This window comes from Drosophila persimilis, unplaced genomic scaffold, assembly GCF_003286085.1.
Source record: "Drosophila persimilis strain 14011-0111.01,24,50 unplaced genomic scaffold, DperRS2 tig00000735-arrow-arrow-pilon, whole genome shotgun sequence".
Classification (NCBI taxonomy): Eukaryota; Metazoa; Arthropoda; class Insecta; order Diptera; family Drosophilidae; genus Drosophila; species Drosophila persimilis.
Genome location: NW_020825346.1, coordinates 280891 through 300597, shown reverse-complemented (window position 1 = coordinate 300597; position 19707 = coordinate 280891). Strand labels below are relative to the sequence as shown.

Below are 19707 nucleotides of genomic sequence, written 5' to 3'. Positions count from 1 at the left end.
GAACTACGACTGAATCATGTCTGAATGGTAATACAAATATTCTTCATTAATACAAGTAATACCATTTACATTTTTTCTGCACATGATTCTGCATGCTGAGTGCACACAGGATTGAAGAGAGAGAGACCAGCAATATATACCAGTAATACGTAATGCTCTAGTATGTTTTTTTGTATCGAATTGGCGGCAAGCCAGCTGCGAGGCCCCCTCTTCGAGAAATCCAGGGTACGCCCTTGGTGATTACATATGCATATTTCCACGAAACGTTATTCTGATGCGTAAAAGCCGCAGTATTTTTCCAGAATTCCACATTCTCTTCGATATGTTTGTGCAGTTTATTCTGACAGCAACATCCATTTATCTATTCGTCACAGACTTAGGTACTAGGCATATCTATCATAATGATGATTTATGTATGCATGTACTGTGTAAACGTCTATCCTTATTTCGAACTAGTTCTATACTTGGTATGTATGTTGTGTATAGGATGTGTACAATTTCATTCTAAAGCTATAATGTATGTATGTATGTATACTCGTACATTTAGTATGTGTCCCAGGCTAAACCCGAGGCTGAGAACCCAACTTATCATTGTCCGTCCGGATTGTATATATCGAAGATATCATTAGTATATATGTATGTATATGATACTTGTTGCATATGTATACAAAAAAAGACGCCTAGCAAAACAAAGTCCATATAAAACGATACACCGAATACAATAAATGTATATACGTATCTACTAAAACAGTTAACATCAAGAAGGAGATGGAGGAGGTTGCTCCCGATGCTCCCTCCTCCTGGTAGCACTAGAGTTTTCGGTTTCTTCTGGAAGCTACGTCAATACTGTCCTATAACTACACACACATATATGTATATATATATATATATCAATATCTTCTGCCTAGGATTGCAATTATCACACATGCTTATTCTCTAACTGTATAGCGACGCTTTCTTTAGGTACATGGCGCTCCCCCTGGCGCCGAAATTCTCGCTAGGTGCGCAGGGGTGCCCTCGAGCCCGTGCCCGAATTGCTGCGACGACCAGCTCGCGACCAGCTTTGCTCCTCGGCACTGGCAAAGATTAGGTAGATAAAGTTGCCGCCGATATTCAGACCCGCTGCCAGCCAGAAGACAATGTGCCACTGGGTGAGGGTCTCGCGGTGGTTGATGATCAACCCGATTACGTAGGGAGCCAAGAAGCCGCAGATGTTGGCCGCCGAATTCGTGATGCCGTACATGGTACCCGCATAGCGGGGACTCAAAGCAATGTGGTTCATCTGGTTGCCGGCGTAGACGGCGCCGCCGAAGGAGCCAACGCCCGCCAGCATGAAGGTGACCCATACCCAGTCGCAGCCCACGTAAATGATGCCGATCAGGCCCAATGACGGCACCACGGAGGCCACCGTGTTCCACAGCTTGTAGGAGTTGAGCAGCGAAATGTAGCGCCTGGCCAGCATCCAGTCGGCCAGGGCAGAGCAGGCGATACCCACAAACCAGGCCGTGAGGTAGGGCACGGCGTTGAGCAGGGCATTCGACTGGATGTCAAAGTGCAGGATGTTGCTCATATAGGTGGGCAATTCCGTCAGTTGCGTGTAAAAGGCCCAGCCCTGGCCGCACTGCGTCAGCAGGATGGCCCACAACGGCACCGAAGTGAACAGCGAGCGCCAGGGTATATTGTCATCCTCCCCATGTCGCAGCCGAACGCCTTCTCCATTCTCTTCGCCCTCCTCCTCTTCCTCCTCGTCATCCTGGCTGATCAGGGACTGAGTGCGAAGACTCCTCTCGATGTACTCCCGCTCCTTGAGGGAGATGCGCGGATGCATGCTGGGCCTGTCGTACACCAGGTACATCCAGCAGCCGAACCACAGGATGCCCAGCAGTCCAAAGATGTAGAACGCCGAGGGCCAGCCGCCGAGGAAGTCCAGCGAGCATAGCCATCCAGCCAGGGGCATGGAGATCACAGTGCCGATGTTGGAGCCAGCATAAACGATTGCTGCGAACTTGTTGCGCTCCAACGGCGGTATCCAGTGGGCCAGCATCGCGTGCATGGCCGGATATGTGACGCCCTCGCCCATGCCCTCGAGTATACGCACCAGGATGAGCAGCGGAAGGTCCCAGCGCGCAGCCAGAGGCGTGAGGAGCGTGAAGATGGCCGTGACCAGCACTCCGTAGCCGTAGATCAGTTTTCCGCCAATTAGTTCGGCCATGCGGCCGCCCGGAACCTGGGTGAGCACGTAGCCGTAGAAGAAGCTCCCCAGCACCAGACCTTGGGTGGCCTCGTCCCAGACGAACTCGCCCTCGGGCATCCGGTGGCCGCTGTCGTTGCGCCCCGGCTCCGGCATGGGGCAGGTGTCATCGTCCACCACGGACCCGTTGCTGTGCGGAATGGCCGTTTGGTTGACCATGGCCACAATGGCCACCGACAGGTTTACCCGCATGGCATAGACCACGGCGAAGCCCAGGAATCCCATCAGGCCGAAAATGTGGCGTGTCTTCAGGCCGCAGCCGTCACTTCCCTCAACTATACGGTCAATGGTGGTGGGGGGAGATTGGTTAGAGCATTTTATCTAGTACCAGGCCTTATCTACTTACCTCCCGCTGCGGCCGCCCCGCCAACGCCACTGCTGCCGCCCCTAATGAGCGGCCTGTCGCCAGCGCAGAACGCCTCCTGCTCGTCATCTGCATCATCATCGTCGTCGTCGTCGTCGAGGGAGGAGGAGGAGTGGTGCCGCCTGTTGGCAGCATCATCACCGTCCCCGTAGTAGCAGGAGGCGTCCCGCGTCTCGTCCGTCCACTTGTGCGGCGGCATCGTCGTGGCAAATTGTTGTCTTCAGTGCTTCTGTTTCTCTCTGGGGCTGCTGCTGATGCTTCTACTGCTTATGCTACAGCTGCTGCTGCGGTTTTTGCTGTCTCGTTGTCGTGGCTGATGTTTCTACTGCTTAGTTTTGGAGCTTGTGCAATTGCCAGCTCATTTTCTCTTTCTTTTTGTTTTATTTTTGCGGAAGAACGGGAATTAATTTAGAGGCGGAGCGGAGTGGAGTGGGGCCAACAGCACTGCGAGCAGACAGACACCTTCAACAGCTGAAGCGGCAGCAACAGCAACTGCCAAAGCAAAACCCAAACAAAAGTGGCCACAAACGGTCGAGCGAACAATCGAAGCAGTCGCGTCTAACCCATGAAGCAGTCGCTCTCTCTTCTAATGACGCTACTCTCTCTCTAATTCGCTCCGACTGCTGTGGCGCTCTCTCTCTCAGCGCTGCTTTTGGAGCGTACGTACTCCGCGGCACAGAGTGTGAAAGTAGAGCAGCAGCACTACGTCACCCAGAGTTGGTGTAAGAAAGGGCAGGAAAGAGAGAGGTTGCGAACGGCGCACTTTAAACACTGTTGTAAAGTACAATATCTTTGTTTAGTTACAGTCAATGTACTTCCCACTCGCTCACTCACGCGCGCACCCTCACACACACCCATGCAAAGGGGAGATATGGTGTATTTACTTGCACTGGAATATACAATTTGTATAGAAATATTTAATTTAAAGATAGCCGAAACAAAAGGGAAATTTTGAGTAAGCCCAACAGAGAGAATAACCCTCTGCTCCGCCTTAACTACAACCGAAACAGGGATGAGAAATATTTTCCAGGCGATGATGGATTAGTGGTACATACACGTGTACCTGCATATGTATTGCACTGTTTTTCCTTGATTTAGACAACTTCTACGCATGCCCAAGGAATGGCCTGTTGCATACCTCTTCCATGAGAAGTATAGTATCCCTGACCTAACGTACGATACGTTCCCCAGATGGCAAAGGTTCGGTCATGCAACGCGTGTATTGAACAATTATTAGTATAAAAAACAGTTACAAAAGGGGAACATATGGCATAATTAATCAAACACCTTGAGGAATAGGAGTCGGCTCCAAGTCCAACTGCAGATCCAAATTAGTTGGCAAACATGGTGCCCACCGGGAAGACTATGATCCGGCGCTTAGAGTTTATTGTCAGCGTCTCGTAGTGATAGCCCTTGACCAGGCAAACATCGTTTCGGTTGTCCACGAACGCCTGTCGGATGGGGCTGAGGTCCGGGTTAAAACAGTTGATCGTGAAGATGTCGACGGCCAGGTGGCCGAGCACCTCGTAAGCACAAGCCAGCTTCTCGTTCCAAATGCTGACCCGGGTGTAGGGTACCGACTCCTTCAGATTCACTTGCGTGGCCTCGCGCGCAGTGCGGAAGGTGTGCAGGGTGATGGCACCAGTAGGGCCCTGCTGCCCAAGATAGCTGCTTATAAAGTCTGACACCAGCAGAGGCGATGCATTGGCTGGGACATCGACATCTCCATTAGCTTTGATCACATTTGCCTTGAGCAGCTCGATCTGGGCCAGGGTGCGGATGTAGCTGGGATGGCTGGCCACCTGTGACTCCAGTCGCTTGAGGTTCTGTGCCACCAGACCCACAAACTGATCCCGCACGCTCTCCTGCACCAGCACCGTGGCCACGGCTCCCTCCGCGAACGGGTTTTGCAGTGAGTCGAGCAGGTGCTGCCGGGCGGAGTGCAAATCGCCGTCCTCGAAGACGATCATCAGCTGGGGGGACCGCCACGCAGCCACGCTTCCATCTTGAAGCCCCGAAATCTTGAATTTAAAAGGCCGAGTGTCAAGGTTATGTCCGGTTTATGGAAGGGGGCCGTGGGCCCGAATTACCTTCGCCCCGGGCTCAGGCGTCAGCTGCAATTTGTTGACCATGTCGCTGGTGATAGCTGGCTGGAATGAGTTGAGTACTTTCTTCGCTGGCACGGATTTGTTAGCCATTCCTTGCTCTGCTTCTGATTTTCACAAAGAAATAAGAACCGAATCAAGGCGTCACCGCGCGTTGCCTGATCGCGTTATCAGCAGCTCGCACACAAATATCTACACGCACACACGCAGAGCGGAACATAAACACACTTACGGTCTCAGCTGGAGCGGCCCCCCACGCGAAGGGCGGTGAAATAACTACCCACAACGGTATGACATGGGCCATGGCAATTCCATAGAATTTGAAGACATACGAATTTAGGCGACGATATATTGCGGCTTGTGATTTTTAAGCAAAACATAGATCTTTTGAATTGCCCAGATTGTTAATATTATATCGATATATCGATATGGGTGATATTCAGGGCTGTCGGTTTCACTTTTTTTTCTATCTGGCGTTTTTTGAGCCAACTGGGTCAATTGAATTGCGGGAAGCGGGAATTCTGAATTTTTTTTTAAATGTGTTTGGCTTTTTTCACGTGAGGTATATTTCGGTATATTTCTGAGGGTTAGACCGTATATTTTATCGCTAAGTTCGAGGTCAGACTGATTGTCTTGCCACCATGTCTAGCTCACACACCCTGCAAAGTTTAAACATGGTCTCACCCTCTTGTCCAATGCACCATTTAGAAACCTGTCCCAACCCATATCGAATACTAATTCGTGGTCAGCACTAAATTACTGATCGTTTGCCATGAAAATCTCAATTTTTTCAAAAATGTCGGAAAAAAGCAGTTTGAAAAGTGGATACCGGAGGTTTTTCACCCTGGCGCTTCCATGGGGCATATATGAAAAACAACGGGCAAAAATGGTTGAATCACACATTTCCTCTTCAGGCGTCGCTGTTGTAGCAATATAATATGTATAATATGTAGAAAATATGTAGTTAGCGTGTACTTACTGTGCAAAGAATTTAATTTAGTAAAGACTTCTTACTTATTTTACAATCAAATCCGATAAAAAGAGTATTAAAGCTTGCTAGTGCTGTAGAAAATTGATTTATCCATCGGATAAATTTATGAGCTCAGAGCTGAGGGTCTTTGCTAGCTAGTAATGTTTAACCGAATATCAAAGTCAAGGAATTTGACAATGTACATAACACGCTACGTGTTGGACAAAGGGTGACCGGTATTTTTAAAGGTATAACAAAGGGTACCGTTTCCGCTTAAACCTTATTTTATAGACAATTCAATAAAGATGTGAACTTAAAATTAACCAGTCTTGTAGGATACCATAGAAAAAGATACCAGCGGCATTGCGATAATTACGCCACCAGCGTCGGCGTTGGCATCGCTGTCGACGCTGGGGTCTGTTTGGTTGCCTCACTCATGGTATAACTATAGAGGGTAGGGTCTTTGCGGGCGGTTTCTAAACTGAGTTACCAAAAGTTACTAAATTCGTGAATTTTGTTAATTCGAGGATATTTTGGATGATGCAAGACACTAATGCATTAAAATAACGTATTTTATATAATATAAGTTAAGAAAGGAGTTAGTGATCAAATTGGTTTTTTAATGCAAATTTTAATGAATATTTTCGAGGCTGTTTTCTGCGTCATCCGTACCTAATATAGACATACCATGGGGGGAAAAACGTAGGCCACCGCTGGGGTCCGTTCGGTCGTCTGGCTCTGCCCCATGCACAGTCCAAGTTAGATTTAAATTGAAACCGTTCGTGCTCTGTTCGACGCTCGCGCTTTCCGCTGCAGAAAATACTTATAAATCCAACATTTTTTTTATTTCTATAATCCACCTACATTTTTGTGTACCTGTCTGTGCGTAGGCGTTACGGTTTTTCGTGGGCTACTGGTACTGTTACTGCCCCCGCAAAAAAGTTATTCCCACCTTCCCCTCCGTTTAAGCAAGGAAGACCAACAAGTGCTCACACTCATACAGACAACTGCAACAGTGTGCCACTTGCATTGCCCGGAGAGTGCGTTCAACCAATTGAAAGTGAATTGAAAGCGACAAGTGAAAATAGATCTGACAAAAGCGGCAGCGGCAGCAGCAGCAGCGGTAGAACCGTAAAGTGACAACGACAGCGACGGGAGACAAAGTAGAACAGTTTAAGCAATTTTTTTTGCACAAAAATAACAAACAGCTGTCTGCGCGAGTACGAGTGAGCATCAGAGTGTGTGTGCGTGCGTGTTGTTGTTGTTTATAAGCGTAACAGGTCCGCCTGCGTGGGAGAACCAAAAGAGAGCGAGAGAGAAAAGTCGAGTCGTGTGCACAGCTGCATCTCTGTCCACAGCATCAGAATGACCGACCTAAACGAATTGCTGGGATCGCCATTTGTGCGCGTCAAGGTAATGCAGTACTCCACCACGCCACCCGCCACCCCCCACGAAGCCATTATACACTTGTTGGGCTGCTTAACACTGCCCGCCATGCACTGCTTTGAAGACCGTCCTGGCTGGACCCCGCCCCACTTGCAACGGCTGATTAGCACCCCGTCCAGCGCGAACAATACAACCGCAGGCTAGGCGCAGCCAGAGGCATCCAATATCTTCGACAGCAACTCGAGTGTCTGCGTCTCAATTTGCAGCTACCCAAGAGCTTGGGCAATGCCGCCGCCGCGACTTCGTGGGGCTTCAATTGACACTCCACGCGTCTGGGGCTTGATCCGCTTACACTAACTATGTATATTTATTTCTCCCTCCCTCTTGCAGTTGGTGGCGTTTGTGCATTTCTTCTTCATATCGAATGCCATGCTGGGCAGCTGGGGGCATGGGGCATATGAGTTCTACAATTTTCTGTTCATCATTTCCATGTTCTGGGCGATCCATTGCAAGGACTCTATTGAAGCAGTGCAATCGGTAAGTGAAACAGTTAACGAATTACGTGAAACGGCTAAGCAGTTCAAACAGTAAGGAAACGGATAAGAAGTCATGTTCTTAGGCGTAAAATTGTGAATGAATCCATCAGCATCGAAGCAGTTGAACCTGCCCTTGGTTTTGAAAGATTACTCGATTCGGTGACACATTCACTCACTCACACTAGGAAACCAGCTGATAAGAATGTACACACATAAAGTACGTAAATTCTCCGTTTCATCCCACAATTAAAAAATATTAAAGTGCTGAATTTCCATCGCGGCTTTACGATTCACATTTTAATCTAAATAAAATTCCGAACGAGTCACATTGATATCGCAACCAAATTGCCAAACCGGTTAGACGAAAATCAGCCAATTCTCAAATTAACATACAAATAGTATAAATAATAATAAAAATACAGAATGTTCTCATTGGAGAAATAGTTGGAGAGCACCTTAGAAGCAGAAGCAGAGGAAGAGGCGGTGACTGCAGTAGACGTTTCACAAGAGAGTAGCTGAGCGCTCAGATAAAGCAGTGGCGTGACTAACTTTGCTTGAGCGCAGTGCAAAGCAGTGTTTAAAGCAGTGCAATACAAGCAATGGAAATTAATCATTTAATGACTGAGACTAAAGACAATTCAACGACTGACAATTATTAAACTTCGCCAAAAACGGAACCAACAGAAAAGCCATAAAAAGCATAATACTGAATGAGACTGAATCAGAGCTGATAACCGAGTTTGAAATATCAACAAAGACAAAGTCTATCTAATAGGATAATTCAATGATAGAGCACTGAATGATGACTCGAGGCTGTGCTTTTGATTGATTCGAAATCATATGCAGAGACTGCAGCAGAGATGCACAAAATCTGATGGTGATGCCTCAGAGGCCCTCCATAAAGCGACGGCTGATGCCACCCGTACAGCCTCCAGCCCGCATGTTTCTCTGTTTACATACACCCTGACATTGCCCTGATAAGATAGCGAAAATGGGGTTATTCTTTTTTAAGCTTAAGTTTCGTAATGAGATACACAAGTGGAATTTTGTTAGCGAGAGATCGAGATCTGAAGACTCTCTTCCCGCTCTCTTTGCATAAAAGAGAAAACGTTTACTCAAGGCAAAGAGTGTTTCCTATTTTGGGCTATGTCCAATCAATTTGTTCGCTTATGGGTTAACAGGCACTCATACGCCGTAGCCAAAACAAAACAACAAGAAAAACATAAACCGAAGGTATACGTGGTGGTATGCAAATGGAAGCGGATTTGTGTCGAATATACATATATATATATGTGCGTGTGTGCATGTGTTCATATGAGTGTGTGTGTGTACCGTTATTAATAGATGGGTTAGCGGCAAGAAAGGGCAATACTAGCCAGAAAATGGCTTGGCACTCTCAACTTTGACCTTTGGCCAACCGAAAACGTAACCAACTAACGATAACTGACCAGCCGCCCCATATACCCCCCACTGTAACGACCATTTACACCCTTCCAAGAACCCCCGCACTCGCCTCCTCCCCCGCCCCCGCCCCCGCCCCTGTTTACACGTTTTAGAGCCGCAGCACGCGACATGCCATTTTGGGTCAAAGGCTACCAAAAACAGTATATTGTAGTTAGAGTATCAGGAACAAAAATTTCATTTCGGGGCTTCGGTCAGTCACACGAACTCAGATTCTGGCCATCAACCAACATCACCCCTCAATCTCTCTATCCACCAGTAGCTGGTGGGGCACACAACTTTTGTTTGGTTTCTTGAACGCCATTAGCAACGCCTTTTAATAAACTTAACTATGCAAAAGCCCAACGAGCCACATCCGAAGCAAATATCCTTCTTTTTCTACGGAATCAAAACTGTAAAGAAAAATCAATTCGTATCATTTATTTAAATCGAAAAATTGAAATTGGGCTAACACGGAGAGGACTATGACCACTGCCATCACATGTGGTGGGTATCGCTCTCGTACCGATTCCACTTGATTGACAAATAACGAGTGGGAATACATACTATATAATACATATGTAAATGATTGTATTATTTATACATACATACATAGTACATAGATTGCTCAACTCAGTTCTGTGGAAAATAAGCGCTTCTATGACGAAAGATCATTCAACAAAGTTGATATAAAACCATTTATCAAAATCTTTTGAATAGGAAGAGTAGGAAAGTTTCTTCGCTATAATAAAGTCTATATTGGTTTTATAGCTCTCTGGTTTGCTCAATCGTAAGAGTATGGGTTATGCAATCAAAAAGTTACCAAATAAAGTCAGCTACCATAACGAGTTAGGTATCGATCCATTTGCTTTACAAATATTTGATTTCGTGAGGTATTCGAGAATGAACACTAATTAGTACATATTCATGGAAATTAGATCATGGAAAATACTCAAATTACCCATGGCTAAAGGATCTCCTCTCCGCTTCTGCAATGATCAGTTCGCTTTTGGGAAATTTGTGCACCAAATCAACGTCAATCAACCCAAAAATATTTACTCCTTGATACTCGATCAGACAGTATATGTATATTGATGTAATGTACATGTAATGTATCTTCCACAAGGAAAAATCTACATTTATTTGACATGCGTTCTACACGAATATGGTAGCCGAAAGTAGACTATGCTACTTCAGCGCAGTACAGTAAGTACTCGTGAGTACAGTAAACATTGAACCGTTTTTGCGAAATGATCGTAAGCGACAAAAAGTAAAGTGCTATTATAATATTCTAATATTATAGATGATGTAGAACAGTTTCGAAACAAATTGGCATTCGATCATTTGATACAAAATGAAGTCGATATGTATGGGCACATATACTTGTACTTGTCGCCAAAGAAAGCTGGTGAGATGGCTCAGACGGTGGGGGCCTAACTGAGACCACCTGACAGGTCACAGGTTGCCGATATCATGTACATTATCACATTACATTATCAGTTTCAGAGACCAATAAATCAATCCATTTTAAAAATACTCCTTGTAAGACTGTAAGCTGTCTACTCTCCCTAACCGACACACCCAAACACACAGTATCATATCGGATGAAATAAGTCTACCCTCCGGCAAGGCGATATGACATGTGCCCCCACTTGAAGCCAACAATCATCCTTTGGCGATTTGCGTTGTCAGCCAGTCCAGTCGCTTGTCAGTCATGTCAGGGTGAACAGTTTAATATAAAATACTTGTAAATACATATGATATGTGGCATACTCCCAGCCTCCGATTGCTTTTCGTTGCCCTTTCCCCACATACTCATGCCCTACCATTTTGTTCTACGTATCTTTGCAGGCGCTCGTCATCGATGCTTCAAGCATATTCTTTGATCTAGTCAGCATTATCATTTATTTCCATTTCATGAGTAAGTAGAGGCTGACCGCATCCATCCAGCACAATCGATCGAACCCCACTGAGGGAGCCCTTTGTAACAGTTTTCCATGCATGAATGTATGTATGTATGTATTTACCTTTTCCATTTCAGATGGTTGGGCCATTGCCTTCAGCATTATCAACCTGATTTTGCGCCCCGTAAGTGTGGCCCTGCTATACCGCGAGTTCAACACGCGGGGCGGCAGCCTGCAGACGGGCTCGGTCTTCCCCACTAGCCAGCAGCGCAGCTATCAGGACATTGACCGTCCCACGCAGCCGACTCCGACCAACTCGCAGCCAGGTCCCAATGTGGCCAGCATTTTCTAGACCGGAGGAGACCTGAGAAGCCACCATTTCCAACATACCCTGCTAGCCCTCCACCAAAAAAAGAAAAGAAAAACCACAATGGATGGACGGGTTCCGATCTGGAAGTAGAACAGTAAACGGAACGGAACGGAGCGGAGAACCTTCCCCAGAACAGAATGATAAATTTTGATATACTACTATAAATAAATAAATTTTTTGTCATTGTTGTTGTAAAGACAACAATTAGGGTTAAGCAACATTGTAGCATTGTAGTTGAATGTGGAACACAGAGCCCGAGGAGAACCCTTGATCTGAAATCTTGATCTGTGTGCGTTTTGTCTCCTGTCCTACATGGTTCTGTTCTGTACTGTTTATTTATTTTTTTTGTGTGTATGTTTTTTTTTGTTGTTGTTGTTGACGATTAACGAATAAAGACAACTAATCAGATAAATCAGATACTAAATAGTACATTGTATTTCGAGTACTTGATTAAAGATGATCACAAATTTGTTTTCTGGCCAAAAATATTAATTTTATTATTATTATTATTTGTATAACGATAATGATTGCAACTCTACTTATATTTATCTGTATGCCTAACAGAATAATCAATAATAAAAGTGGGCCTCATCGTTTGCCAATCAACCAATAAATAGTCCGTCTCTGCCGTCCTGTACAGTGAAACCCCGGCGCTCCCACGGTCCCCCCATGCCCCTGCCCCCACTTAAGTATATAGAAAACCTCCTCGCTTCGCCTAGAAGCCCTCCTTGGCCTTCCGGAACTTGTACTGGTTACTGCGCCCATCCAGACAGGGCACCTGCACCAGATTGAAGTAAATGGAGCCCATCAGCTGGCTGGCCGAGGTGTTGGTCTTCTTCAGGCAGCTGAACAGCATATCATCGCAGATGCAATGCGATCTATAGTGGGGGATCAGGGAATTATCATTTAAATTAGATCAGGGATATCACCGAGAGCTCACTTGGTGTAGATGGAGTCGTTCATCAGGTCGTACTTGGGCTGGTAAGCACGGATCTTCACCGGGCAGAGATCGTGCTGACGACAGCAGCGATCCATGGCCATCTCGCTGCCCAGATCGCTGTACGTCTCCGCAATGTCGCCAGTGCCACACCACTTGGTGCCTGGAAAGTCGGTCGGAGCGGAGAAAGCACTTGATCAGTGGAGTGGTCCTTTTGCTAGCGGTAGGGTTAGCACACTCACCTGGTATGATGCCGCTGAGCAGGGAGAAGGGACTGCGCGGAAAGATGTTGGTGGCCAGCTTGAGGCCATCGGTACCACTGGCTAAGGCTGTATCACCGCTGGCACCACCACCGCTGCTGCTCCTTTCGCCACCCTCCGTTTTGCCCTTGTGGCGCGAGGCGTAGCTCAGCTTGTCCACGTGCTCGCATTGGTCCATCAGCTTGAGCATCTCATCGAACTTGATCTCCAAAGGACGATTATAGTGGGCGAGTCCCTCCAGCAGCATCTTTCCCTCTTTGTCGTTGCTGGCAGAGCAGAGAAAAGTTAGATGAGATGGCGATCGAGATTGAGGAAATCCCTGATCAAATGCACCACTAGAATTGAATTGAGCTTTATCCTGAACACAAATTGTTAGCAATTTTACAACTTTACTCATTCCTGGCAGAAAACATAGCCGACCGAGGGGCGCTATCGCATGACGCGCGACACGCGTAACCAAACCAGTCGCGTACATTCCGAGAATATATTTGTTAGACTAATGATCGAGGACTAAACTGAACTAAAAGACTAAAAGTAAAAAGAAAAAAGTAAGAGGAAGGGATCTAGTACTAAATATATTGTTGTTCAGGCTCATCCTACGAATAATTTTATATACAAAGCACGAGGAACCAAGGGGGTTCTGTAGATTCTTTTCTAGTATCCCGAGTCTCCTCATATCTGACTAATGGCTGACAGTCCTCATCAATTTATAAGGCACTAGAAATCCTTGACTATGAACAGAGTGATGCAAATCTATCTGGATAATTTTTGTCTAATGACTGATCCTTAGGGCTTTGGTCTTTCAAGTCTAAGCACACAATTCCCAATCAGTTCTATCTATTCATTGATTGCTTCCGCAAAACCTTGATAGCTCCCAAACAGATTGATGGATACACGTATTCGAAGAGATAGATATAGTTATAGATGTATAAAATGTAGATACGTATACGTGTTATTAATTCGCATGCATACTCACTAGATTTCGATCAGTTCGCAGCCCAACAGTAGCTTCTGTGGGCCCAGCTCCGTTACGGCTATGGTCAGATCGTGATAGTATATCATAATGAGCGAATCGTTGCTCAGCCGCTTCCCGCTGTCAAATCAGAGAGACAAAGAGAGAGAGAGAGGAGAGTAAGTGAGAGCTCTGAGGCATTTATGGGCACATGGCCAGGCAGCAGCACATTGATGGGCGGTACGTGATGTCCATGGCAATGGCTGCTGCTGCTGTTGCTGCTGATCGGTGAAACCCTCGACGGCCGTACCGCTCAAGTACGCCGGATGCCTACTAATTGGACAGAGAGAGAGAGAGAGAGGGAGAAAGATCTCTGGTGCATCCACGGGAGTGCTCACCTGTACGTCTTCATTTGCCGCACGCTCCGCTGCTCGAGGATTTGCTGGGTGAACGATTGAAACGAGGGAAAACCCTGGAGTCCCTGAGGCAGGCTGAACGACAGCGTTGGCTTGGCCGCCGATGAGGTGAGGTAGCCGAGCAGGGCGCAGAGCAGCATCGAGGCCAGCAGCTGGAGTCGCCGACGCAGCCACAGATTGTAGGGCATCCCGGACCGAAGCTGGACGAACCGCACGTGGATGTGTGTGGAAACTAGTGAAGCAACTGGTTCACGTGGGCCAGACCCAAAGGCATCACCGTCTGGTCTGGACTGAGCCGCTCCGGCGCTGGCAATGCTATAGCCGGTACGGTACTCCTTCGCCTTCCCGGCGGAACCGAAACCTGCGGTTAGTTCCGATACGTATATTGTTATTCTTTAATTAAATCAGCTGCTAAGGTTCTCGGTCTGCGTGTTGTTGCGGTTCTAGGGCTAAGGATTGCATTGAATTGTGGATTTTGGATGGCCCGCGGGCTTCTGTCAGGCACCTGTCTGCGTGTTTCAACGTGTGGGCGTCTTCGGGGGGAGAGTCTGAATAATTCAGCCCCACATTCGTAGGTAGTTAAGGGGCTCGTGCCCGTGCCCCGTTCCATCCACCAGCTGGCGGCTTTCCCAATGTTAAAGCCCGCCCAACGAATCATTCAACCAGCTCCTTCGCCGGCAGGTGCCAAAACTTGCAACTCATTCGACCTCGTTCCCATCCTCCCTGGGACTCCGCACTCGGACTCCGACTGTGGCAACTGGTGCGGGGTGGTGGGGGGGGACAATTGTCATGGCACTAACAATGGCCAGACACGACATGGGAGCCCCCATCGCACATATGTCATGCATTGCATCAGTGGCCAAGCCCCAGTCTGACGAGAACCACGAGCCACGCCCAGCCATATGCTCGCCCATGCATCACATTACGTATACGCACAGTGGCCGGGGCCAAAACAATGGAAGATACAACGAAGAATGCCCCCAGCATATTACCCCATTACGAATAGCACATTGTTGGGTAACATTGCGGCCAAGATCTGACGATATGGTTTGATTGGAATCGGAAAGGGGCTACCCAGGTATTGACTCAGTCTTTGTGTAACTCATAAGTAATCAATTTTGAGTCGGCTACGATCTGTCGATCAGCTACGATCGATGGACATTACCATCTGCTTCGAGCTCCCATTAAAGAACCCTTTTGGCTTTTCCTGGCCGACTCAAAGTTTAAACCACTTTAAAAACCACAAGATTTTCTTATTCCTTTTTAGCAAACTTACATCATTGACCCGTGGCCTTTTCAAGTCCTTGACCTTAGCCATGGCCTCGCCCCCACTAGTGGCCACTGACGGGGCATCACATCATCAGAAAGCGTCCGATAGACGGGAATGGCAGCAAAAAGCAAAAGCTAGAAAAGCAGAGAAGCAAACCCCTGGCCACAGCGCCAACGATTGGAGCACACGCACCCAACATGCTAATAAATATGTCCCACACCATTGCCTCTCCCACTCGCCCCCACTCTCCCTGCCACATACAACACCCCCTCTTGCCCATTCACTGATTATTATTATTATTATTTTTATTGCTAGTAGTATTGTTGTATGTTTCTTGGCGACGCATTTGTTGTTTTGAAAGCCACAAAACAACACCAACAATAAAAAGCAGCTAAAATATAGCACGAAAGTTTACGCAAGCTGGTCAAGAGGGAGCGGGGAGTGCAGAGAGTGGCTGGGGCACGGGGCAGTAGCCCTTGGTAGCTGCGAGGTGAGCAAAGTGAAAGTGTTTTCATTGTTTGGGGCTCTTGGGGGGCTCTCCTCTCCGGCTTTTTTGCCGATTTCAGTGCGATTTCAATGGGAATTACGGCCGAAGAGCATGCAATCCCATCCAAGTCGATGACGAAGATGTCCAAAATGTGGCGTGTTTTGCAATGGGCATTGCCTCAGCTCAGACTCCACCTATCTCACAGCCACAGCCCGCTATGGTGCTCCCACTTGGCCACAGATCACGATACACATGTATGCGTGTAACTACAGCTTAAGCTTCAGTTATAGCCACAGAGGCTATGTGTGTCAAGTGGACCTGAGCTGGCTCAGTTGGTTCAATGTTAAACACAAATGCAAATAGCCACCCGTGTGGCTGGCCGGAACGAATATCTGAATCTGAGTATCTTCGTGAGCGTTTAGCCACAGAGTCAGAGGCGGCCAGCAGATTTGGTTTTGCTTGCGAAACGATTGAACTTTGGCTAGTCTTTGGGATAATGAACTGAAACCGAAACTGAACTCACACTCAGTGTGGGAGTGAAATCGTAAGACGATCGTTTTGGGATCGAGTGTATGATTGCATGTTCCTTGAGCCGCAAAGGATCGAGTATGCATCGATGAAATGAAGCAAGATCTGTCACCTAAAGAAAGCTGTGAACAATATTCAAAAAATGCCAAAAAGTCGTATTTGATGCGGTTCATAGTGTAACTAATTTTTGTAGCCCTCTGTAGGTCTCTCCTCTGTACCATTTGTACCCATCTAAGCCCTCACAGCCCTACCCATAGCACAGCAAATCTGTCAACTCACTGAGAACCAAGCCGAAACTCTGCTCACAGCATGAGATCCTCAATAAGCAACAGCAGAGATCTTCAACGGAAATAACACAAGAAAAAATACAAATAAATAAGAGAAAAGATTACTGTCGAAATTTCTAGCAGTTTTCATCGCTGATAGCGCCTAATGGGAGAGAGAGATGCTGTCGCAAAGACAAAGATAATTATAATGAAAGCGTTGGCTGGCTTTGAACTGGAGATCATCTTTTAATGTGCTCTCAAGCCCCCACGCGATCTATTGTTAAGTGCTGCTTGGCGGCACTCCATTTCCGGGCTGGGCATGGGCTTGGCTCCAACATCCAAAGACCCCACTGAAAAACCAAACAAAACTTGGCTAACTTGAACTTGATACGAGCTTCCCTCCACCGCTGCCTGCCGCTCTGCCCTAGCAAAGGCCGTAGAGAGTTTTAGTCGAGTTCAAGAGTGCAAAAAACAGAGAGAAACAAATCAAGAGCCGAGCTTTAGAGCCCGAACAAACGACCGTCAACATCTGCGGGGGCCTTGGCATAGGTCAGTGAAGCGTACCAGCCATAGCCATAGCCATAGTCTTACCCCTTCCATCCAGATCTGGCCACTGTGGTCGTGAAGGTGTGTAGTGAAAGGAAGGACGGGGGAGTGCAGTAAAAGTGGTCATGGCTGCAGATGAGCCGCTCAGCAGCAGCGGCAGCACCGGCAGCAGCAGCAAAAACAGAAACAGAAACAACAGGTTTCCTCTGCCTCAGGCAATGCTTGGATCGGTCTTAACTTTCACATTGGGCACCTAATTGTGGGCTTAATCTTGGTTAATTTGCTCCAGTTTTGATTTCCATTTGTGGCACACGCGAGAGAGCCCAAGCAAAGACACGATTCGATCCAAGCCGAAGAAGATCTTCTTCTGCTTTTTCAGATAAAAGCATGAGGCTCGATGGGATGATGATAATGATGCAGCCATGTGGATACCTCGGGCACTCTACGCGACACCATTATGCAATCTGGCGAAGAATGAGGCGGCACAATAAATGATGGCTGTTGGGGTAGGGGATTGGTTTCGTGGGTAGATCTAGTCGCACTTCACAAGTAGCTGCTAATCAGGCAGCAGCCCCAGGTTGCGACAGCTCCAACTAGCACTCGCACACTCCCCCCCTCCACCCTCCAACCGATCATGTTCCAGCCATAAAAGGCGGCTCAGAGACAACGGGCCACCATTCTGGTAATGGGAATGGGAATGGAATCGGAATCGGAATGGGATCACCCCTCCCAATTGGATGCAAACTATTGAACTTGCGCGCCACTTTAATGGGCCATAAATCCGTTGTGAATCGCACCGCACCGCACCAGCCACAAAAGCCACATTCCACAAATATATGCACTGCACTCAGAACTATTCGCAAATAACAAACATTTTGTATAATTATCGGGCAGCCAAACTCGTTTGGTTTTCGCTGGACAGTTTCACTTTTTATCATGCACGCCGAAAAAAAAAAGAAACAAAAAACTAACCAAAAATAGGCGTTGTTTTTCCACCGATTCAGAGTCCGGCGCGCATGCGCAGTGGCAGTAGCAATCGCAATCGCAGGTTGCAATCGCAGTTGACGTCGAAGTCGAAGTGAAACGGTAACGGTAATGGGAACCGGAACCACTATCGAAACGCAATACCGTTCGCTGCCGCGTAAAGTCAGCAACTGATCGATCAAGAGACCTCAAAGCCAAAGCCAAGCGAGCCAGAGCCGGAGCCAGACGGAGCAGCGACGCGGCCAAGCCAAGGTATATTAAAAAGAAGGTATTGACTTCAGTGTTCCCATTGGATCCTTTAGAAACTATACACCTTGGCTCCTCTCGCTCAAGCATGAGCCATTTGGGGTCTTATGCTCGGAATCTACTACTAGTTTCCCTTCTCTTTTTAAAATTAGTATGAAGGTCTTTTAGTTCTGTTTAGTTTGAATTTTACTCCATCATTAGTTTACCTGTCCACCATCATGCTTCCACATGTCACGCGTCATGCGGCAGTGATCATCGGTTGTCCCTTGGGCCTCAATTTGCAGTTTCTGAACTGTACATACCTTACATAGAAAATACCTTGAGCACCGCGACGTCGGCAACTACCAACGACGATTGTTGGCTCCGAAAACAAAAACAACGAAATGACAGAGCGTCGGCGGCAACGAAAATGTGTCAAAAGCAAAAGCTGCGATACAGCAAAACAAAAAAAAAGAACTACACTTCCCAAAACGAGGCACGTGTGAGTGTTACACGATACGCTTTCTAGTGACGGTTTTTCGAGGAAAATCCGATGGCACCAAAGGGATTTCACCGATGCAAAATATGTAAAATCAAATAAAAAAATCCATCATTTAAGAAACAAGAAGATGTCACTTAAAATAAGTGCCAATATAGATACACATATAATACAAAAGAGAATCAAATATCGTCGGTTGAAAACCCAATCACTTGGACAGCATCTCAAACCAGCAGACGAAAAGCAGTAGTTGGTGTCTTGTTTAAGAAGAGCGATCACAGAGTGAGAGTGCCGACATGGTAACATGTCTGCTGATACCCTCTACTATAAGAGGGAAGTTCATGTTCATGGAACTTAGAAGAAAAGCGCATTAATAAAAGTGTTTTCTTTTGTGAACGTTTCCAGTAATTTGAATAATCAATTATAATTATATTTTTGTCCTTTTCCAGACCTATTTCGAACACTACACGCGTTGCCCAACACTACTGCTCAGGTCCCAGCCAATCAGAAATGTCGCACAATGGAAAATAAAGGAAGCAGCTCTCTGCCCAAAGCATGTTGCAGAGGATGGGCTGGAACAATTTATTACATTTAATGGGTATCATGAGTATGCAGCAGTAACTGCAACTGCAACTGCATCTTTTGGCAGCTTCACACACACATTCACACAGGCAAAGCGTGTGCCTTCGTGCATTGTGTGCGCGAGAGTAGGCGATGCTGCTGACCCATTTACGGGGCGACGCGCGACTCTGCGCGGCTGCGCCAAATGCTGATCATTGCGCCGCCGGAGTTTCCCATCAAAATGCTGCAACGGCAGCGGGGTGGAGGGGGGGAGTCATTAATTGTCGTCGGTGAAGTGCCAAAGTGAAAACAAACCCCAGCGCGCACCGCGAAGAAAAGTGACAGTGGGGCAAGCAATTAAAACACGGTCGGTTTTACCTGCCGAAAGCGCCATACACAAAGAGGCACCCAGACACAGACGACGATCAAAGGGTTATTTGATGACTGAAA

General features: G+C 47.0%; 4 protein-coding genes across 4 annotated transcripts; 1 reads left to right on the top strand and 3 right to left on the bottom strand.

Moving 5' to 3' along the window:
* Positions 1-334: 334 nt before the first annotated feature.
* Positions 335-3774, bottom strand: LOC6599271 (putative inorganic phosphate cotransporter). The gene is made up of 2 exons (XM_026992484.1): positions 2598-3774; positions 335-2526 (listed from the first exon to the last, which is right to left on the bottom strand). Exons 1-2 carry the CDS (start codon positions 2812-2814, stop codon positions 998-1000), a joined length of 1746 nt encoding a protein of 581 aa, XP_026848285.1. The 5' UTR covers positions 2815-3774; the 3' UTR covers positions 335-997.
* Positions 3775-3816: 42 nt separating this feature from the next.
* LOC6599270 lies at positions 3817-5007 on the bottom strand. Its single transcript, XM_002024229.2, has 2 exons — positions 4706-5007; positions 3817-4636 (listed from the first exon to the last, which is right to left on the bottom strand). The coding sequence occupies exons 1-2, from the start codon at positions 4811-4813 to the stop codon at positions 3947-3949; spliced, it is 798 nt and encodes a 265-aa protein (XP_002024265.1). The 5' UTR covers positions 4814-5007; the 3' UTR covers positions 3817-3946.
* Positions 5008-6457: 1450 nt separating this feature from the next.
* Positions 6458-11308, top strand: LOC6599269 (type-1 angiotensin II receptor-associated protein). Its single transcript, XM_026992511.1, has 4 exons — positions 6458-7103; positions 7467-7613; positions 10904-10973; positions 11094-11308. The coding sequence occupies exons 1-4, from the start codon at positions 7056-7058 to the stop codon at positions 11306-11308; spliced, it is 480 nt and encodes a 159-aa protein (XP_026848312.1). The 5' UTR covers positions 6458-7055.
* Positions 11309-11738: 430 nt separating this feature from the next.
* On the bottom strand, positions 11739-18111 carry LOC6599268. The gene is made up of 6 exons (XM_002024227.2): positions 17961-18111; positions 13874-14252; positions 13500-13616; positions 12506-12789; positions 12267-12426; positions 11739-12204 (listed from the first exon to the last, which is right to left on the bottom strand). The coding sequence occupies exons 2-6, from the start codon at positions 14077-14079 to the stop codon at positions 12042-12044; spliced, it is 930 nt and encodes a 309-aa protein (XP_002024263.2). The 5' UTR covers positions 14080-14252; positions 17961-18111; the 3' UTR covers positions 11739-12041.
* Between the last annotated feature and the right edge of the window lie 1596 nt (positions 18112-19707).